We start from the raw sequence: 23,484 nt of genomic DNA on the forward strand, positions 1-23,484 counted from the left end.
TACAAATTTCCATTTATAAGATAAATAAGTACTAGGGATATAATGTATAACATAATAACTATAGTTAACTCTGCTGTATGGCGTATTTAAAAGTTATTAAGAGAGTAGATTCTGAGCATTCTCATCACGTGGAAAAATATTTTTCTTTTTTTGTATGGCAGATGTCAAACTTATTTTGGTAATTAATTCACGACATATGTAAGCCAAATCATTGTGATGTATGTCTTTAATTGATACAGTGCTCTATGGCAATTATTTCTCAATAAAACTGGTCAATAAGAGAAAAAGAGAGAAGCTATAACAATGGTAAGAAGGTGCTTTTGAAGAAAGTTTCAGGGCACCCGGGTGGCTCAGTCGGTTAAGTGTCCGACTTCGGCTCAGGTCATGATCTCGCCGTTCGTGGATTTGAGCCCCATGACAGGCTCAGAGCCTGAAGCCTGCTTCAGATTCTGTGTCTCCCTTTCTCTCTGCTCCTCCCCGACTTGGGCTCTGTCTCTCTCTCTCAAAAATAAAATAAACATTAAAAAATTAAAAAAAGAGAAAGTTTTAAACAATTGTGTGTACAGGCCGATGCTCATAAGTTAAGTCATTTTGAGGACCTGGAAACTTCCTTAAGACAATATAAATTTTCAAAATAGACTAAGGAACAGTCAAATGCTATAATCAAAGAAATACCTCAAAAAAAAAAAAAAAGAAAAAGAAAAAGAAAAAACCCAAGCAGTTTTATGGACTAGCCTGCTCAGATTTAAGGTCTTAAATAAATCTATACCATATAGAACTTATTGCCCAAAACAACAACAACAAAAAAATGACTGAAACTGGACAAATTGATTTTATCATGCTAGAACAATTGTTTCAAAACCTAACAAAGACACTTATAGTTCTGTATAAACTATAGGCTGCTCTTATTGATAAATATGGATGAAGAAATCACAGTTGGTGTCAACTCAAATTTTAAAATTTCATTACAGAGTCCAATTGCATTAAGAAAATGACCTACCATGACAGCAAATGTTAATCTTAGGAGTGTAAACATTGTTTAATGTTGGGAACTTATTAATCATTACATCATATCAATAAGCTAAACGTGAATACTCACGTGCTCCTATAATGAGAGATTCGAAGGACATTTGCTAAAAGCTATCATATATCCATATTAAATAAACCGTTGGTAAGTAAGACACATCAACATCGAATCTCACCCTCCTCATGTATAACTAATCGTCAGGTTTCAGTCAATATATGTGGGACTAAAATAGACAGTGTCAGATGGGGCAAACAAAATTGCGGCAATGTGGAGACAGAGTCACATACAGAACGGAAGAAAATCAACTGAAAAGCACATGACCACTAACGAGAGAATCCAGTAAGGAAGCCAGATAAAAGTCAAAATTCCAAAACCCCAATACTGGCAGAAAGTGGTGAGCGACATACAATGACAACATCAAACGCTTATTCAGAATAGCAAAAGTGGAAAAAAACCACAGTTGTACCTCAACAAGAACATGTGGGGACTATGACCCAGAGCCCCAAGGGGCGGGAGTTCGGTGAGAAGGACCCACGCACCAGTCGGCAGGTGGCTGAGATCTCTTCTTTCCACCTCCCTGACCAAGTGACCCTCAGAAACTCTGTCTTATGGCAACAAGATCTCTGGAACTGTGGTCAGAAAGTGTCTCCAGCGAACACCGAATGATCCCACTTACATGAGAAATCCAAGAGTCAGACTCATAGAAACAATAGAACGTGGTTGCCAAGGGCTGGGAGTAGGGGCAAGTGGGTAGGTCATGGTCAAAGGGTACAGTTTCAGTTATGCAAGATCCATGAGTTCTAGAGATCTACCACACAGCACGGTGCCGACAGCCAACAATATGGGATACTTAAAATTTGCTAAGAGGGTAGATCTTAAGTTATGCATTCTTAATCACACACACAAAACAGGTGTTTGGCCTCAGGAATTCGCATTTACCTCCAAACTCTGAGTTGTGTATATTACATATGGACAGTGTCTCCAGGGCACTGACCATGAAGCACAGGACCCCCGTTCTCTACAGAAGCCTGCCTTTGGGTGCCGCTTGTGGTGGGTTTTCCATGATCTGTCTGCCTGGCCCCGGGGAGGTCCCCAGCAGCTTTCACGCCTGCCTTGTTCCTTTCTCTGCTTCTGGTGCACTTTCATGCAAGATTCTACCCTTCACAGAATCAGCCAACCACTTTTCCTCTTCTCCAGTCCTCTGTATTTAGGTAATTGTGAATGAGAATTCTACACTTGCCCGAGAGTCTATAATGTCCTTTTTATGGACACTGTTAGACCTCTGAGGTTAAGTCGATTGAATAAAAGAAAATGATCTTGCATAAAACTTGGGAAGTTTCTATTTGGCTATCAGAATTAAGTCACTGGTGCCAGGACTTTCCGGATAACGTGACCAGTGACGTTCTCTTCCTGCTGAAGTCACTTGTCAGCCCACCCCAGCCACAGACTCAAGAACCAGTCATGAATTTACTTAGCAAGGGTTTGAAAAATTATTTTCAATTTTTTTTTCCTGAGTATAAAAACGTGCTGGGGGTGGGCAACAGTCAGCCTTGAGTTTTGGGTAGGGGGGCCACCATGCAGAGGCTTCCATGAGTTTTTCCTCCCAGGGGCTGGTGGCTGAAATTCTGATGATATGCTTTCATACTCTCGTATCAATGTTGTGCCTTGTTCACCATGACAATGGGCACATATGTTAGAAACTCCAATCATCTTCTTTTGCCATTGAGAACACTTGTTCTATAATACGATTTTGTTAACTTGAGGTCTTGGTGATTTCACTGACAAGTAACAGAACAGATCATACAGCCTAACGCAGAAACTTCAGGAAATAGAAACAAAGATAAAGAAAAAATTACATTCACCTTGATTCCGAGCCATAATAACTAATATCGTCGGGAAGATTGCGTTTTCTCCAGTGTTTGTGCATGAATATAAATGGATGGCTAACAGATGTAGAAAAGCAATGTAATTATCCTGCATATGCAATCTCTACGGACTGTAACATGGAAATATTATTTCAAATAATTGTGTGACGCTCCGTCTTTGTAAGCGCCTCTTCTTCCTCTCCGACTAATTTCATACGACAGAGTCTTAGACATAGAATTATTTTTAATTATAGGGTTTCACGTTTGAAGAGTCATAGCTAAGTATCACCAGAGAGTTTTCGGGCAAGTTGTACAATTTACATTTCTACCAGCAGCATACGGGCGTGTCCATTGCATCCAACTCTTGACTGCACTGGGTATTATCCTAGTTTTATTCTTTTCCAATCTGATAGGTGAAAGCTGTTGCCCAATTACTATTTTACATTTCTCAGATTTCTAGTGAGGGTGAACTGCTTTGACCTGTATATTGAAAATACTGACCGGTTACTGCTCCTTATTCCATTGCTCTACCGTCAAGAGGTTTTCACATTGCTGTCGCAATGTGCTTCATGTATGCTTTATTCTGTCAGTTACCATATCTTTTCCTTTTTTCGTTTTTAAATATTCTTTCAAATTTAATTTTTAAATATTTTTAAATTTTAAATATTAAATTTAATATTTAATATTAAATTTGAAAATTTAAATTTTTAAATATTCCTTCAAATTTAATAGTTTAATACTTTTATTTACGATTCTTCCATTGGTTTAATGCTTAGAAAGGCATGTCCTGGAGGCACCTGGGTGGTTCAATCGGTTAAACGTCCGACTTTGGCTCAGGTCGTGATCTCGCAGTTCATGAGTTCGAGCCCCACGTCGGGCTCTGTGCTGACAGCTCAGAGCCTGGAGCCTGCTTCGGATTCTGTGTCATCCTGCCTCTCTGCCCCTCCCCTGCTCACACTCTGTCTGTCTGTCTCTCAAAAATAAACATTAAAAAAAAAAAAAAGGCATGTCCTACTAGAAAACTAGTTACTATTGACATGTAATTTCTCCACCTTTTAAAACAGCTGAAACTTACAGACTAACAACCAATTACATTTATAAATATGGATAAATAAAAGAAAACCCCAAACTACCAAGGTCTGACTCAGACCAGTAAGCTGGACCAGATGCCTGTCCCACACACCCGGCTCCCCAAAATCTCAGTGGCTCGATGTTTTTCAGATCTGAGCGAGCATCAGGGTCATCTGAAGGGTTTACTGAAACCCAGGCTGCTGGACGCCCTCCCCCTGCCCCCCTGCCCCCCTGCCCCCCTGCCCCCCTGCCCCCGCATTTCTGATTCAGTGTTTCTGGGGTGGGGCCCAGGCATTCGAATTTCTAACAAGCCCCAGGTGATGCCTGTGTTGCCGGTTCGGGAACCACACTTCAAGACCCATTGCTGATGCTAATGCTTTCCATACTCCACGCTTCACAAGTCAAATCGCTTTGGGGATTCAGGCACTTGCTGTCAATCTAACAGGCCTCGTGATGGGCATCGCTCCTGAAAGCTGTTGTGGTTCTGTTCAATGATGAAGATCTGGGGAGCAGCAGTTTGGGATCTGATAGAGTGGCAAGTTGACAAAATATTGGGGAAAGAAGGAGACCGTTGGTGCCAGATTTGACGCGAGGAAAGACTCCGCTTGCTGGAACGCAATTTATCCTTAACGTTAAAAAAGGAAAGATCTTGGTGTTTTCTAAGTCGTGGCCCTGTGTAACAAATGCCTCACGGGATCGGCTATGATTTCTCCTGTTTTTCCATTTGCTTGCCCTGCAAGTTTTACCAACGGTCCACCTCCCGGGACTGATAATCTCCAGTGTTACGGATGAAAACGATGTAGATATTTAACAGATTCTTGACTAGCTAGGAACCGCATTTTCTTTCCTTTGTTTTCCCTTTTTCTGATTGCACAATTCATGCAGGCCCACAGTTGAGATTTTTGGAAAGCACAGAAAGATGGGATCACTCATCATCCTACCACACATGACAAATCGCTGTGAATGTTCTGATGTATTTCTTTCCCGTGCTTTTATGCACAACAGATCTGGATCATAATGTAGCTCTACATAGCGTTTTCTTCATAGGTCGTGAGCATAGAACATCAAGTGCTCTCAACTGCCTGTGAGTCAAGAATTGTAAGCACAGCTCCTTGCTTGTCTTAGCCACGGCCCTGGGGCCGGCACGTAAATGTCCCCGGCAAAAGCCTGGGGCCTGGGCTGGAGAGGACTGGCCTCTGCATCAGAGCATAGGTCAGCGACCAGGACTCCAGGGCCATAGCGGAAACGGAGAGCCGGGGAAGACAGGAGACCAGAGAAAGGATATGGAATGGAGGGACAGAGGCCAAGCCTGGAGAGATTCCTGGGGAGCAGCTGCTGTTGTGTATTATTCTACCATATGGGGAGGAGTGGACAGCTAGAAAGGAAGCCGAACAGGCCTCAGGTTGGAGAAGTTGGCGTGGCAGCCGCTGATCTGGACTGTATCTGGGAATGGGTGTCCCATGCACTTTTATGTTAGGGTAACTTACAGTGTCCTGAACACTGGACACAGCTGTGAGTTTCACAGAAGTGGTGGCTGGACCCTGGGGCTGGGAGAGCTAGTTGATTTCCTATGATCCTTGCCATGATCCTCGCCATCGTATGCTTTCTGCAAACTCACTGCAGAACAGTTCTGCACAGTACCGGCGGTCAAGGGGGGGAGAAAAAGGTAAAGGGCTGCCCTTAGTGACTCAGGAGTGGGGCTCTGTCCCCTGCCACCAGGCCTGTATTGAAGACTCCTCTTCTCGGGTACAAGTGGAGTCATGTTTGAGGACCCCACTTCCCGGCAGGTGCCATCCACCCGAAACACTGAGCAATGAAAACCATCCCCGGTCCCGAGTCCCAGCACCTTTCAGCCCCACCCCTCCCTCCTCTCCACTGTCAACACCCACCAAGTCCTAACGCTGACTTCAAACACCATTTCGCATTTCCTCCCCAAGTAAATCACTGCAGGGACAGCAAACACACAGAAACCTGATGAATGAAGGGTAAGAACACAATAAACATTTCCACCAGTTATTATCTACTTAAGAGAGAGGCTCTGAACTGGCTGCCAAGAAACCTGTGAGCCTCATACCCAGAAGGCTGAGGACCCTGGAAAGGCAGAGATGCTGGGGTATGGCTCTCAGACCGTCCTCCTTGGGAAGGAGGCTGTGTTAGTAGCCAATTACATCCCCCTTCACGGATACCAATTTCCTGCAAGGAGCCAGGGGCTCATAACTTTTGGGATGAGTACCAATGGATAAATAGCTGTTGCTGCAGAATCCCGGCTGATTTTATGTTACTCTTGGCACTGTGGGCTAGGACGGTGAGGAAGGAGCCCAGGAGGACGGATTTAATTAGCAAGACGAGCCTAGTGCCTGCTACGATCGCTTCTCAGAACACAGAGCCATGGTCACAGTTTTCCCCTGGGGTAGGAAGAAACCAAAGCCTGGGGAAGATGAAAGCCCATGGTGGCAATGTCGGATCAGAAGATAAGCCAATTACAGAATCTTTACCCTTGGTGGTAGCCAGTCTCCAAGATGCATCCCCCCCCCCCCCCCCGCCGCCGACGGTGACCATGGCCTCTGGGTATTCGCCAGGTGTTCCACTCCCACAGTGACTAGGGATGCGCTGTGTAACCAAGATATTGGTTCTGGACATTCCAGAAACGATGGAGTTTGACTTCCAGGAGTAGGTCATAAATGACACCATTGCCTCTGCCTTATACTCTCTTCGGGTCATTTGTTTGGAGGGAAGCCAGCTGCCGTATCACGAAGACACTCAGGCAGCACTCCTCCCGACACCCACCGTCACCTTGCCACCCACGTGGCTGAGCCACCTTGAAGCACTTCTGCCAGCCCCGGTCAAGCCTTCGAATGATCACGGCGCCAGCCGGCATGTTGACCGCAACCGCGGGAGACGCTGAGCTGGAACCACTCTTGCCAATTCCCGGCCCTCAGAAACCATGTGAGATTGTATACGTGTACTGTTGTTTTGTGTCACAATCTCTGGTTTCACCATCTACATTTTGTAGCAAATAGATCACTCATACGCCCCTGCCAAGTGTACCATCCTGTTTCCACAAGAAGCTGACTTTGTCCCTGGTGGGAAGCCTTGTCAGAGTGTCTTTTTTTTTTTAATTTTTTTTTAAACGTTTATTTATTTTTGAGACAGAGAGAGACAGAGCATGAACGGGGGAGGGTCAGAGAGAGGGAGACACAGAAGGAGACACAGGAGAAACAGGCTCCCGGCTCTGAGCTGTCAGCCCAGAGCCCGACGCGGGGCTCGAACTCACGGACTGCGAGATCGTGACCTGAGCCGAAGTTGGCCGCTTAACCGACTGAGCCACCCAGGCGCCCCCAGAGTGTCTTAAGTAAACGATCTTCTCTGTGCTAGAGTGTCTCCACCTCCTGATATCAATATCCCCTGCCAGAGGCGGAAAGCTGCCGTTCCGGTACTCTTTGACATCCGCCTCAAACACTGTAGCAAAGTAAACACATGCTTATACGCACGCATATGCAAACGTTCACACGCTCAGAGCTTTCTTTTAAGCCTGAAAAAATCACTCAAGCACTGGGAAAATGAACGTTTTTCCAGGAAGGACCGGATGCTCTAGATGTTTTAAGCACCATTTATTCATGCTGTCTCTGCATAGACAGATGGAGGGGGGCAGTGTGGGAGGGTACAGCTGACTACTGAGAATTGATAGAGGTCTCTGTTCTCCTTTGCTAGTCACAAAATTCTGAGCTGTGTGAGGACCAGCAGGTGAGGAAAGCCACTGTCACTGAGCCCGTGCATTCCTGCATTCGTTTAAATATTTCAGAATGAAATATCCCCACCTGTTTATCTCCCTGAATGAGGAGGAGGGTCTTTAAGAAGACAAAAACACAGAGACTTTGTGAGCATAATGGCATGTCCGGATTATGGTAGAGGCAGTCAAGATACAGAGGGAAATATTGCCTTGCTGTGTAGACGCTCTACTATGAAGAGCCTGGGAGATATGAGGCCTCTACTTAAGGTGCAGATTAAGAACCTAGAGCTCCTTGCCCTCCAGAATGGAGGTCAGGAAGGATGCTCAGGGCCTAGAAGGCTACTGGGGGCCACGAAGGCAGAGGCAAAGGGTAGAGAGAGCACTCAGAGTGGGGAACAAAGCAGAGCAGAGAAGAAGGGAAATCAGGCAGAGAAAGAGAATGTTCATCCAGAGCGAATCTGCAGGGGCTGAAACATGGCCTGCTGGGAAACCATGTTCCCCCACCTTCTTAACCAGGTATTCATTTTTTAATTCTGTCAAGGGCCTCTACCTGTCTGTCCTTCCAAGTGTTGAGTCATATCTGAAGGCTTGCATCAGCAGTGAAATATTCTCACCACATGGCAAGTAGAACCATGGAGGTCCTTCTCTAGGGAGAGTCAGCACTGATCATAACCACAGGCTGGGGAGTCAATGTGGGGATGCAGTTCTCATGCCTCACTCCCCTGGATGTCCTCCAGAACCAGGTCCTGTCTCTGTGCTCATCTTCATTTGTGCAACCTCTCTTGGTGAGCTCATCCTTGCCTATGATTTCACCCACCAGCTCTGATGAATAACAAATCTGGCTCCTCGTCTGCCATCCATCCCCGACCGTAGCTCCGTGTGGACCTGCCCCCCTCTCTTGGTTGTCTGACCCTCCTTGCGCTCAACAGGTCCAGCTGAGAATTCAATTCCACACAAAGACTTCTTTTCTCCATGACCTTATCCCTGACCTTGGGATCATCTCAAGACTTCTCGTTGCTCAGGTCCCAAAGCCATTCTGCCTGCGGGGCCTGAGGTCTTTCCCTTCAAACTATACCTTCGTTATGGACAATGACTATCCTAGGCTCACTGCCTCCACTCTAATCAAACGCATCGTGACCAGCCTAGAATGCTCTTTTTACTTCTTTGTCTCTTACGCCCTGCCACATTTCAAAGTTTTCATTTCCTAAAGCCTTATCTGACCCCTCAAGACCACATTTGTCTCCTTTCTAGAACTTCTATTCATCCTATTCAAAAATTGGTTATTGAAGGTCTACGGTATACAATGTGTGAGGTGCTGAGGGCACGAAGAGTGAAGTACTAGGCTTCAAGGAGATTAGACTAGTAACCATCACACCAAACATCTCTCCTTTGTTTTCTCTCTCTTCATTGTGTTTCCCCAGCCAAATTCTTAAAGATCCAGGACTAGGTCTTAAATGTCTTTTGTGAACCCCACAGTGACAGACTATAGGGCATAACATATTCATATCAAGCGTTTGTTCATTATATGCAAGATGGGTGGCAGAAAAAGACAAGAGATACATGTCGACTGCAGTGTTTTCCTAGATTAGAGAATTATCTCTGGTTAAGACAAAAAAAGCACATCAAGAAATTAAAGAAACCAGACTGTGTTGGAGTAGTGTTTTACAAGTCTAACCAACAATTCAATGTCATTTGACAAATTATTTGATTCAGAGCTTAGTAGTAGTTGAGAACCCTTCCCAAATTCCATAATCATGAACTGATCGTCACATATTATGATTAAAGAACTAATATGAAAATGATTTGTAGCATTTTAATAATTTAAAGGCAGATGTTTGAAATGTCCGAAGAGATGTTACAAGATAGAAGTAAGAGCAAATTGAGAAGCAGCGAACACAAATTCTCAGATAAAATCATTCTGTGCTAGTAAGGACAAGGGAACTGATAGGATCTAAACATATGAGGCAATCCTGCCATCCACTCTGCAAGGTCCCTTGGAACCAGGGACAACACAGGGCTCAGGCAATACCAATGATGTCCTTTCTATGTGCCCCCAGGAAAAAATTTTTTGTGAATCACAAGTGGAGGAATATCATTTCCCCCAAATGTCAAACCGTTTCTAAGAAAAAAATTGGGAGATATTTCACTCGTCTAAATTTTAAGTGAGTATACTTTTGATTCTTTGAGGACTGGTATGGGCCTCTACTTAGACATCCAGTCCAAGGAACACATGTCACTCCATCCCAGAAGAGATCTTCACATGCTGAACAGAAGCTCAAGAATTCAGATTCAAAAGTTAGTCCCCGGCACATGTTTACTGTCAAATTTCATCTTTAAAAAAAAAATGCGTACTCACCTGCCAGAATATGCTGTCTATTGTGTTTCCGAGAAAACCATCGCGACCTTCGGAAGACACGAGTTTGGGGCCAAGAATTGTCATGAATTCATCAAAGTCCACCTGGCCATCCCCTGGAAGGAGAAAATAGAAATATGAGTTGAAAAGTAGTTGAAACTGACCTACTGTCCCCAATGAAATAAACATCACCATGCTTTTCTTCTTGGCATGACCTCAGTCAATGAAGAGTTGAGAGCATTACTGAAAATTGTCCAGCTGTACATGATAGAAAGTTCAGCTTTATCCTCGTCACCCACATATAAATTTAGAGATCAAGTCTTTCCCTTCTTCCATACCTGTGCCTGCTCGATCTTCCTTGTCCATTCAATCGCCAGTCCCCTTCTGAAGATTGTGGCAGGAAAACGCTTCCAAGAATTAACGTTCCCAGTTATAATTATGTTACTACTGAGATGGCTGTCCGCCCTCACACTGTTACCGCCACACCGTCTCCCATACAGTTCTGAGTTTACACCCCCTCAAAGCATAAACGATCATGCTTTTTAAACATCAGTGGCATCTTTTTTTTTAAACATTCATTTATTTTTGAGAGAGAGAGAAAGAAAGACAGAATGGGAGGGAGGGAGGGGCACAGAAAGAGGGAGACACAGAATCTGAAGCCGACTCCAGGCTCTGAGCTGTCAGCACAGAGCCTGACATGGGGCTCGAACTCACAAACCATGAGATCATGACCCGAGCCGAAGTTGGATGTTTAACCGACTGAGCCACCCAGGCACCCCAGCATCAGTGGTTTCCTTATCTTTGGCAAAGAACACAGTATGGCATTCAGGTCCCACTATCCCTTTCGCTGCCTTTTGTTCCCCACCCCTACACAAAATGCCATGCTCTCTCGGAACTTCATGCCCCTGTACATGCTGTTCCCTCTACCCAGGATGCCGTCTCCCCACTGGTCTACCTGATGAACGTCAACTCATTCTCTAAGACGGAGCTTAAATATCAGGTTCTCTTTTTGTTTTTCTTTCTGACCCTCATCTCACTGGACAGAGTTGGCCAAACTCGATCTATCATAGGCCCTATCAGTCCATGTCCCAGTCACTGGTTTGCATACCTATTTCCCACCTGCCATCGTGAGCTCTGCAAGGTCACGGACCCAATCTGAAACTTCTTTGCATGTTCCACATGATGGCGGGTACTCAGTATGTACTTACAGAGTGAGTGAATATCTCTTACTTGTTTTTTCTTTGCTCAGTTCAGCATCTTTCATGCGAGATCTGACACTGTCCACCAAAGGGTGGACTTGAGCCAACTTAGACAAAAGCAGGCCTTCAAGGTATTGTCTGAGCCCCAGTGACTCATCAGTGTGGCATTCTGTGCCCTTAGAACTGCTCAAGGGGGGCGTCTCCGCCAAGAGCTCTCCACATGTTAGCCCAGCTGGTGCAGACGGCCCAGGTGTCCGCACACAAGTTTGGCAAAGTGCAGACGCATCAATCCATTCCCAGAGTGCAATCACCTTCAAAGAGTCCTCGTTCAAAACCTATTTCAAAAAGCTGAGCAGATGTCATCATCAAGATGCCAATAATTCCGAAAAAGAAGTCCAGAAACAGATCGCGGTGTAGATAAAACACCCTAGGGGGTAAGGGAGGCGTGGAGAGTCAGTGGGAAAGGAAAGATTTAGTACCAAATGGATAGGACAGTCACTGGGCTACTGGAGGAAACTGATTTCCTTCTCACGGTGCAACACGACAGAGGCATCTAAAATTCCACCCTTACTGGTCATCGTGAGAAGGCTAATTCAAGCAACGATGAGTTACCATCTTACCTTTCAAATTAGCAAAGGCTTCTAGAATGCTGGCAGAGATACAGAGAAGAGATGGGCTGTCTTATGCCTTCCTGGTACACTCATCCTGGATACTGGATACGGACTGACAGTATTTTAGATGCTGTAACATGCTGATTCCTTTTGATCTAGTAACTTCACTTTTTAAAGAGAAATACGAGGCAAGGAAACTATCTTAAATGCAGACCAACATGTTTGCCCCCAGATAGTCCTCCAGTATTTGTGAAAGTGGGAAGTTGGAAGCATAGGAAAAGAAGGGCCCAGTCTTCCTGGCAATCACACTGAGCTAGCTCCATGTGGCTCCAAGTCTCAGACAGAGGCACACTCGTTATCCACCTGCATTGACCCTCTGCTCACCCTGAGTCACCCTTGCTTGTCTGGTGCCAGATGGCCAAAAAATCTCAGACTAGAATATGCATTCTCTATAGACATGGTATCACCCTTGATGAGGTGAAAATTGATTCCTAGGAGATAATCTTAGATGTTACAATGGTTTGTGACCCTCTTAGGGTCTTAGTACATAAGCAGATACACAAAGCATCTGTGCTATTAATATCCCATAGGGTAAGGCACTAGGGGAACAAATGTCTTAAAAGTCTCCTTGTAGTGGGGTGGCTCTGAAGAAGGAGGAGAAAGAGATGGAGAAGGAAGAGCAAAAGAAAGGTCCAGAAACACTGGACAAGAAGATGCCCCAAGTACTACAGTTCCCCTTCCCCAGCCCTCCTTCTGGACTATTTGTTCTATTAGCAGTGGGCATCATCCCAACTGTCTGTCACCTGAGGCAACATCTAACAGTTCACAAAGGCTTAGAAGCTCAAGGGCATGGATCATTTTTTACAAAGCCCTATGACCTTAACTAAAATGTGTTCACCAAGCCGGGTCCCTCAAGCCCCTGGCCATAGTGTAGTGAGAGCTGCTTTCTCTCACTTGGAAGCCTAATGGCGGGGGGGGGGGGGGGGTGGCCCATAGGATGTGGCGGGGCACCTGATTCTCAGAGCCAGGAGAATCAGGGCTGTCTTTGAACAGTCCGCTTTCCAGGTAGGAGGACAGAGACCATTCACCTCTCTGAAACCTCCCCTCCCCCATAGGGTGATGGGAGTGGGGCAGTGCAGAACTGGTATATGTCAAGGGTCCACATGGAATTGTGGCCAAAGTCCTCAGGGAGTGTTCACAGATGGTGCCCTTGGCTGAGAACACCAAGCCCGAAACTGACCAGCAGAAATGGCCTCCGCGGCAGGAGCAGCCCATCCACCACTCAAATCCTTGACCAGAGAGAAAGTTCTGGGGAAGGGGGGAGTACGGTCCTATGGGCAGTGCTAACTGCAGTGCAGGAATACAGACTTTCTGTGACTTGGAGGGGAGATCCAGTTCGTGGGAGAATTTGCTTCTACCTATTTAAGAGAAGACATTTGGGACTTCAGAATTTTTTGTGATCAAAATATGATCCCCCCCTGTGCCCCCACCATTTTTTTTTTACTGTTATGGAGCAAAGGGAGATTCCTGCAAGCCCACACGTGGCAGAAACAATCGAGGTAGGGCCCCGTCACCTCTCTTAGGATTTTCAGCTTTGGCTCCTGAGTAAGTGCATACGTAGCACATTTTCTGTAGACCTACCATAAATGAAGACCCCTTCTCATAATGCACAGCTCAGCCCCAGTCCAACCAGTAGTACAAAGTTTTATTACGATTGAGATGGAGGAAAAGCTCTCTTCGGCAGATCCCAGTTTACTGGACAAACAGAACTGGGAACACCCCATAAGCTATCAACGCTGCTCCCAGGAGTGTGGCCCCACATCGCCATCCCCCCCCCCCACTCCATCCATCCCAGGAAAACTGAGACAAATAGAATCTCAGAGGGAAGTCCTTCATTAAGTCCCTTATGCGAAAACCATTCCCAGGCAGAAGCAAGGTCCGGAAGGTCTGATGACAATCAAAATCTCTCCCTTTTACTGAGCACCCACTACGTGGTGGGCATTGCTTACAGAAATTTCCATACCCTAGTTCACTGAAGTCTTCCAGCAGCCCATTTCCACAGAGAGGGAAACGGAGGCACGGAGAGGTTCAGTGTCTTGCAGAAACTCAAGGGAGTAGACTGAGGGAGTAGACTGATGTATCTACACTTTGACAAATTGTGTGCAGACACCTGGGCCTCCTCTGGGGAAGCAGGGTTGTGGTTGGACTCCGTCTGGAACATTCCTTTTCCTGACCCCGGCACTGCCCGGCAGGGGATGGCTACGGCTGCCTGGTACCTAGAGGCGAAACGAAATCAAAATTGCTCCCTCTGGTCTAGCTAATGGGCTTCAGCTCAACGACTAAGAGATCTTTCTTAATCGTTGAAAAGAGTCACAATAAGTAAGAGGAAGTATTTATTTAACACGTGCTCTATGCCAGATGCTGAGCTCAGGGCTTTGTGTTTATCATCTTGTCTGCTTCAATCCCAGCGCGATGAACAGATTCTCCTCTTCCACGTTTTACCCACGAGAAGACGTAGGCAAGAAGGGGTTAAAAGGAGATTGCGGCCCCACAGCTCGTGTGTGGCCGCAGAGGGGCTCCGCCTGGGCTCCGTGATTTCAGCCTCCACATTGTCCAGCTGCCTGCGCAGCAGAGACCCCGGGACAAGTCCCAGTACAGGCTCGAGTCTGCACGCTTTGAGAACATAAAAGGTCTTCCTAGCTGGCCACTTAGGAAGGAATTTAGTGGGAAATTGGGCGAGATGGCCTTCAGGGACCTTCATACAAACGAGCATTGCCTAAAAGCCATTTCTTCCCCAAATTGCCACTCGGCCTGCAGTTGGGGGTCTCGGTGATTCTCCTTGGATGATCAACTCCCAGCGGACCCAGGCCTCTCGCATACGACCCTCTAGGCATCCGAAACCTCTTCCGCTGAAAAGAACTGCTCTAATAAACGAGGCCTGTCCAGGCCTGGCCCGGTGACATCGGATTGCCATTCTGGAGTCACCTGCCCCCAGAGACAAAGGTGGGTGGCTTCCCAGACCCGCCACATGTCATGGAATGTGACAGACTGAACAAGCGCTCTCCCTTTGGTGAAATTATTTCACGAATCTCGAGCGAGAGAGCACCTGCAGGATGAGAAGACGGCATTCGCTCCTGGCCTCATCTTCCTTTCTCAGGCTTCCAGATATCATGATGCATTTAGTAAAAAGGGCAGGAAGAGAACCCTGCTAAGGACTGAGTCCTGTTTCGTCCCCCCGCCATGGATGTCAAAGCAATGCCCTTGAAACTGGGGCAGGAAGCCTCAGGAGGGTCAGGACCACACATCGTTCGTTAAGACCAACCAGCTGAAAGATTCACAATGAGGCGAAATTATAGTAAAAATCATTGCCGAATACAAGGAAGGAAAGGGGGTGGGCTCCGAACAGGGACACGGGTTAGGAGGAAGACACAAACGTCTGACTCCACTGACATCAATTAACCACAGGGGCGCCTGGGTGGCTCAGTCGGTTGAGCGGCCAACTGCAGCTCAGGTCACGATCTCGCGGTCCGTGGGTTTGAGGCCCGCATCGGGCTCTTCGCTGACAGTGCGGAGCCTGCTTGGGATTCTCTCTCTCTCCCTCTCTCTGCCCCTCCCTCGTGCCCCGTCGCTCTCAAAATAAATACGTGAACTTAAAAACATAAATAAGAAAAGAGAGAAATCAATTAACTGCATTCCGAAAGCATGCCTGCAAAGGGCCAGGTGTGGGGGCTGTTTTCTGTGGGGCAATAGAGAGAGGAATAAGGCACAGGCTTACCCTCCGGGAGCCTGCAGTCTGTTACCCAGGACAGAATCAAGTGGGTGCTGTGATTGACCTAAAAGTAATGTGCCCAGGCAGGACAAGGGCAGAAGTAAAGGCCCCAGTTAGGAAATTCTCAGCGGCTCGGCAGTGAGCCTCTACCGAGGAGAAGGATTCTAACAAGCTGGAAGGGGTGATGAGGTGTGCCGCCTGAGTAACGCGGGGGACACCGGAAAGGAGGCAGGATGGCCAGGAGCAGCGGCCGCCCTCCCTTCCTGCTGGGTTCCTGCAGGACAGAAGCCCCCGCATGTCCCTGATGCCAGTCAGGGGAACGTGTCCCAGTCAGGAAGAGGGAGCATGAGCACACGGCCCACCGTTGGTCAGCGGGAACAGTGCTGACTTAGAAGGGGTGTTCCGTAAGACAACAGGAGAGGAAGGCCAGGGTAGAAATGGGGTGGGTGGGTGGGGGGAGGTGGAGAAGACCGGAGCCGGGGGAATGCATTTCCAGCGCAACTGACAAGACCTGGAAGGACCAGAAGGGGAAGAGGCGACGATGACCCTGAGGTTTGAATCTGGGACACCTGGCAGACGATGGAGCTCATTAGGAATGATGGAGAAGTCAGGAGGAGCGGGTCTTTGGGACTTGCTGGCTTTGCGGTGGTGGCGGGGTGGGAGGTGAGAGCCTAAAAGCTAAAAACGAGGATCTAAAAGACTTCAGGATCTATGGACGGATTACTAAGATCTTTAAGACAGACTCTCAAGGGAAAAGAGCAGGTGTGGAACTATTATCATAATATGCTACGATCTGGATTAACGAGGGGGTCAAGGAGGAGATACACTCCTATTTGCTTAAATATTTATCCCCCCTCCTGCTCCCCCGCAAAAAAAAAAAAAATACTAATAATAGTTACTGGTTTCTTCATGTGTGAGTCTGGGCAGACAGGCAAGGCACAGGAAAGGGACAGCATCTCACTATATATTTTCTCATACCTTTTTGATCTTTGAACCACCTGCTCAAAGAATAATGAAACCATGAAGTCTGTCTTCAGTATCCTTCGGGATGAATGCATCAAGAGCAGAGGGGGAGGGAAAGAAGGGGGCAAAGGAAGACCAAGAAGGGCCTCGGGAGAGCCCACGCAGCTGGTGTCTTGGATGCCCTGGCCTCCACGGGAGGCAAGCAGGAACCACTTTACTTTCTCCCAATTCCCTGTCCAAGCTCCCCTGTCTTACAGCTCTCTCCTGGCTCTGGGGGAAGCCCTGGGCTGGTCCTGTAGATTTGTTATTGACTCTCAGGAATCAGAAGCCCAGTCCAGGCTACCGACCGTGTTGACTCCAGACCTGCCTTAGTAGAAAAAGCATCTTCCCCCCTCCTTGGACTGGGGCCTGACCCAGCCTAGTGGCCTGCAACAGACAAGAGGAATAGGTACATTTCCTCGGTCCTTCCTAGGTCCACCTCCCTCCCCACCGTCCAGCTATGGTTTCTGGCCTCACCTGGGTTGGAAACGGCCAAGGTGGAGGGGGACGGGAAAGAGGCATCTCAAGCTATAGTTCCTCCAACTGGGCTATGCCTCTCTCCCCTTTGGCGGGTTATAAGCCCCCTGGCCTTCCGGTGGTCTCCCCCTCCATCGGGATGCTATCTATCAGTCCCACAGATGGTCCTCAAGGCAACCCTAAACCGACTGCTCCTTTGCCGCTGCGTTAGGCAGCTCTTCCCAAGGTGGCCCGGCTGTCTCTGCTCGGCTGCCCGGATCAGGGAGCAGCTCCAGTCCAGGTCTGTAGGTGTTTCTCGTATGGGGGGGTGCGTTTCCAGATATTCTCATGGAACACAAACTGGTGCAGCCACTTTCCATACTGTGGAAAACAGTGTGGAGGTGCCTCAAAAAGTTAAAAATAGGACTGCCTTATGATCCAGCAATTGTATTAATAGGTATTTACCCAAAGAATCCAGAAATACTAATTCAAAGGGATACACACACCCCGATATTTGTAGCAGCACTATCTACAACAGCCAAACCATGGAAACAGCCCAAGTGTCCATCAACTGATGAATGGGTAAGGAAGATGTGGTACACACACACACACACACACACACACACACACACGCACACACACAGTGGAGTATTACTCGGCCATAAAAAAGAATGCAATCTCGCCATTTGCAACAACAAGTTGGAGCTAGAGCGTATTATGCTAAGTGAGATACGTCAGTCAGAGAAATACAAATACTATATGGTTTAATTCCTATGTAGAATTCAATACATGAAACAAATGAGCAAAGGAGAAAGGGAGAGAGAGACACACACACACCAAGAAGCAGAGGCTTCACTATAGAGAACTATCTGAGGGTTACCAGAGGGGAAGGTGGGAGGGGGGATGGGTGAACTAGGCGGTGGGGATTAAGGAATGCACCTATAACGGGCACTGGGGACTGTTTGGAAATGTTGAATCACTGTATTGTACCCCTGAGACTAATACCAAACTGTATGTGAACTAACTGGAATTCGAAGAAAAACAAAACAATTGGAAACCCTAGGTTTGCAAAACAAGTTTAAAAATGTATTAGTTGTAGTTACACAAAGTATCCCATAATGTTTCTTTTTTTTTAAATTTTTTTTTCAACGTTTTTTATTTATTTTTGGGACAGAGAGAGACAGAGCATGAACGGGGGAGGGACAGAGAGAGAGGGAGACACAGAATCGGAAACAGGCTCCAGGCTCTGAGCCATCAGCCCAGAGCCCGACGCGGGGCTCGAACTCCCGGACCGCGAGATCGTGACCTGGCTGAAGTCGGACGCTTAACCGACTGCGCCACCCAGGCGCCCTTCATAATGTTTATTTCTTTTATATTTGTTGCTATATATCTTTCCTCAGTTGTAATTTTATTTGCACTCTTCTAGATTTGATATGCCAGTCATTTATGTTTCATAGTTTTTCCCAAGAAATTTGGTCTTTTTTTATACACTGGTTACGATATGTATACAGGTGTGTATTTTCCAATTAATTAATTCTGCCCTCACTCCAATTTTACTGTATCTTACCCCATTATTTTTATGTCTAACTTTTTTCTAAATTTTTCTTTGAATGTTTTCTTTTGTTTTTTCCACAATCTTGTAAAATAATGAAATTATTTTTAATGCTTTGAGTTTACCTCTGGGGAAAGCTTTGATCAATACCTACATATTTGAGATATGTAACATTCTTGTCATTTTCTTTAAAAATTATCTTGAATTTGCATTTTTTTCTAATTTGTATTCTTTATTGATCAGGAGAGTGTTTTCCAACTGCAGAGAGGTTTAGGGACTTCTGTTTATTTTTTTATTTTTATTAAAAAAATTTTTTTTAACGTTTATTTATTTTTGAGACAGAGAGAGACAGAGCATGAACAGGGCAGGGTCAGAGAGAGGGAGACACAGAATCTGAAACAGGCTCCAGGCTCTGAGCTGTCAGCACAGAGCCCAACGCGGGGCTTGAACTCACGGACCGCGAGATCATGACCTGAGCCGAAGTCGGCCGCTTAACCGACTGAGCCACCCAGGCGCCCCTAGGGACTTCTGTTTAAATGTTGATTGCTATTAAATCCTGCTTTCTTTGGGTTTGAATAGGATAATGTGGCCTGCTAATATCAGTTCTAGAGAGTTAGGTGATGCTTCTTCTGTAATTTTGCATATAATCCTGTATTTACAAATGTTTCACAAATATTCTGAGAGGTACAACGTTTGTTAGCTGCAGCAGTCAGTATACGGCCGATGACTTACTTATTGTGATTGTATTGCTTGGATTATCATTTTGGAAGCCAACACCGCCTAACTCAAAGAGCAAATGTTGTGGAGTCAAGATCAACCAGGGTTCAAGCCTGGGTTTCGTCTCAATCAACGGTGCGGTCAGTTATGGGTGACGTTATCTGGACCTCCTTCATGCCTTCATGAAATGGACACACTCATCTCTACCTTTCAGTGTTGTTGACAGAGATAAATGAGGCCCCTTAAATCAAATCCCTTCGCAATGCTCCTGGCCTGCAGTTGGTCACAATAAGTGGCAACTCTTATTAAGTTTTGTCTACTTGATCTGCTCTTAACTGATAGAATATCAGACAGTCTTCTCTCTTTCAGCTCAGGAAAATGTCTTCTTATGATTCTTTTGAGTATTCCCATGCTATTCTTTCTTGTGAAATTCAAGTCTCCAATTTCTGTTTTTCAACTCTATCATTTTCTCTTTCATCATTTTATTTTTCTCTTATTTCCCTCTGTCTTTACTTAGAGTAAGTTAGGGCTGTAGGTTATTCATAGAGCTGTCTCTGCAATTGCTTCCCCACCCCCAATGTAATAGGTTTTCCAAAGAGCATTGATGTTCACCTACCTAAAATGAATACACTGATGTATTACTTCTCACGTAACACATAGAGGAGTGTACTAAGTACAACTGCATTAAGTAGAACACTGTTAGTGTTCTCATGTATTCTTCTCACTGAAGCTGGGTCTCTCTTTCTTCCATTTGTGCCTCAAGATCTTATCTTCTCACCTCATCCTCCAATGTCCTTGTCTGTGGAGGGCTGTTTTCACCTACCAGGTTGGGAATACAAAGCAGGTATTCCTTAAACTTTTTTCTTTCTCTATAGTGAACAATTTTCGGAAGGAGATTTTTTTTTGTTTGTTTGGGTATCCAGAATAACGTCCCTCTCCTTTTTGTACCAATCCTTGCATTTTCTTCGCTTTCAATTCCATGGGTCCCAATGTTGGCCAACCATCAGCATGTATGGATGTCACCGACCACCTTCGAATACTCCAGTTGTGAGGTCAAAGTTTGCAATGCCTAGTGCAGTTTCTGGTGTCTAGTAAGTATTCAGTAAAAGAATACTGAACAGAGTTCGTTCTCCTGCCTCCATTCACCAATGCTCTAAATCTGGTGAGAAGTTATGGTTGAAGAATTAGGATCAAGAAGCAGTATATTAAAAAATGACAACCACTCCCAAGACTTGTTTCACTCTGGGTTTCTGCTGTCTCCAGCCTGCTTAGGGCACTGCAGAGGAGACTGGAGCTTGCAGCCCCCACACCCACCATAGTGCTGCCTGTGGCTGGAGCTTTTGTCCATGTGATATTCTGGGGTCGTGCCTACAAATGGAGGACAAAAGGAGGTACCATGGAGGAAGGGACAAGGGAAAATAAGAGATGGGAACAAGATACCATGCTTTTTTGTTTTAATGTTTAGTTTTTAGAGAGAGAGAGCAGAGGAGGTGCAGGGACAGAGGGGGCGGGGGACAGAGGCTCCAAAGTGGGTTCTGTGCTGACAGCAAACAGCCCATGCGGGGCTTGAACTCACAGGCCATGAGCTCGTGACCTGAGCCGAAGTTGGACGCTCAACTGACTGAGCCACCCAGGTGCCCCTCTCATGTTGTTGATTTTAGCCATTCTGGCAGGTATGAGGTGATAGTCCTTTTGATCTGCATTTCCCTGACGATCGTGATATCGGGCATCTTTTCATGTGTCTGTTGGCCACCTGTATGTCTTCTTTGGAAAAATGTCTATTCATGTCTTCTGCTCATTTTTAATTGGATTACTTATTTTGGGGGTATTGAGTTTTATAGGTTCTTTATATATTTTGGATACCAACCCTTTATCAGATGTGTCATTTGCAAATATGTTCTCCCATTCTATAGGCTGCCTTTTAGTTTTGTTGATTGCTTTCTTTGCTGTGCAGAAGCTTTTTATTTTGATGAGGTCCCAATAGTTTATTTTTGCTTTGGTTTCCCTTCCCTGGGGAGATATATCTAGAAAGAAGTTGCTAAGGCTGATGTCAAAGAAGTTACTGCCTGTGTTCTCTTCTAGGATTCTTATGGTTTCCTGTTTCACATTTAGGTCGTTAATCCATTTTGAATTTATTTTTGTGTATGGTGTACGAAAGTGGTCCAGTTTCATTCTTCTGCATGTCGCTGTCCAGTTTTCTCAACACCATTTGTTGAAGAGGCTTTTTCCCCATTGGATATTCTTTCCTGCTTTGTTGAAGATTAATTGACCATATAGTAGTGGGTTAATTTCTGTGTTTTCTTTTCTATTTCATTGACCTAGCTATCTATTTTTGTGCCAGAACCGTACGGTTTGGTAACTTGAAGTCTGGAATTGTGGTGCCTTCAGCTTTGCTTTGCTTTTTCAAAATTGCTTTGATTATTTGGGGTCTTTTGAGGTTCCATACAAATTTTAAGAAAGTTTGTTCTAGCTCTGCGAAAAATGCTGTTGGTAGTTTGATAGGGATTGCATTAAATGTGTAGATAGCTCTTGGTAGTACAGACATTTTAACAATATTTCTTCTTCCAATCCATGAACATGGAATGTCTTTCCCTTTCTTTGCTTCATCTTCAATTTCTTTCATCAGTGCTCTCTAGTTTTCAGAGTACAGGCCTTTCACCTCTTGGTTAGGTTTATTCCTGGCTATCTTAAAGCTTCTTGTTTCTGGTACAACTGTAAATGAGATTGATTCCTTCATTTCTCTTTCTGCTGCTTCGCTATTGTTTTATAGAAATGCAACATATTTCTGTACATTGATTTTGCATCCTGTGACTTTACTGATTTTGTGTATTCGTTCTAGAAGTTTTCTGGTGGAGTCTTTCAGGTGTGAAACTAGTGCTTTTATTGAAAAGGGGCAGTTTGTCAGTAGTGATTTAAGAAAAGACTGAAAAGCAATGGAATACGATTTAAGAATTTATAAAGCAATTCTAATAAAATACCTGAAAAGCTTCTCAAATGGGAACAATCGCACCTTGAGTTTTTTCATATTGTTGAGAAATAATATTCTTCTTGTCATATAAACTCTTCCAGGATAAAGCAAAAGAGGAAAAGCAAATGTAACTCTGATACCAAAATACACAAGAGGAAAACTACTGACAAACCTCACTTACGGATACAGGTAAAAGTCCTGAAGCCTGAACTTGAAAATCTAATTTGAAATATACTAAAAGCACAGCTTACCACAGCTGCATACAGATTATTCCAAGACTTGAGTACAAGTTAATATTAGGGAAATCAATTAATATGATAAATCACATCAATAGATGCAATTCCTTAAAGTGCTGGTCTCTATGGATCTGATTAAAATATAATATCCATTCAGGACTTTTTACACTGGGCAAAGAATAAGCCTTCCTTAAAAAAAAAAAAAAGTAAGAGTGACGGATCTCAAGACAACAGCGGACATCCGCATATGTGGAAAGAATCTGCATTCAAATACGCAAGGAACCAGGATGCTTGTTATCGTTTTTATCCTAATCATTCCCAATAGGCTGGCCAACAATAGGGCAGGAAACAGAAGTAAAACATATGACCACAGGAATGGAGAAACCAAGATGATCACTATTCTGAGGACAGTATGATTGTCTGTCTAGAAAAAACAAAAGACCCAACTGTGATTCTGGGGAATGTAGTAATGGTGGCTAGGTACAGACAAACATTTAGAAAATCAATGGTTTTCTTGTGTGGCGGCAAAAACCATTTAGATCTTTTTTAGAGAAAAGAAGAGCCAAGGGACTTCTGGAGAAGGCAGCAGCAGGGGCTCCTAAATCATTTCCCTCCAGCCTCCTGGCAGGTCCCCTCTGTGGTGGGCGCAGGTCTGGGCAGAGACGGCGCCTGGAGGGAAGGTGAAGGAAGGTAGAGGGAGGGTGTGGAGGGTCCGGCTGCCTCACCTGTGAGGCTCCTGGGGAAAGAGTGGCACCCGTTCACTCCGGCAGGCTGGTGGGTAGTTCCTGACCCCACTGACTCCCAAAACACTTGGAGAAAGGCTGTTCTGTAGGTTGGGGTCTCCCCGCCAGAGAGGGGCTTCCTCCTCAAGCCTCACTGGAAGAGGGACACCTGTTCTCTGCTCAGACACAAGATGGGCATCATGGGG

The 23,484-nt window shown here is 45.5% G+C and overlaps 1 protein-coding gene across 3 annotated transcripts in view; it reads right to left on the bottom strand.

Annotated features, from left to right (window-relative positions):
- Positions 1-23,484, bottom strand: part of CALN1 (calneuron 1) — a 529,580-nt gene that overhangs the window by 182,990 nt on the left and 323,106 nt on the right. For all 3 annotated transcript variants that reach the window (XM_043559878.1, XM_043559876.1, XM_043559875.1), the window contains one exon: positions 10,050-10,162. In XM_043559878.1, coding sequence (XP_043415813.1) covers positions 10,050-10,162 — 113 coding nt within the window. The remainder of the gene's footprint in view (positions 1-10,049; positions 10,163-23,484) is intronic.

This window comes from Prionailurus bengalensis, chromosome E3, assembly GCF_016509475.1.
Source record: "Prionailurus bengalensis isolate Pbe53 chromosome E3, Fcat_Pben_1.1_paternal_pri, whole genome shotgun sequence".
NCBI classification, from domain to species: Eukaryota; Metazoa; Chordata; class Mammalia; order Carnivora; family Felidae; genus Prionailurus; species Prionailurus bengalensis.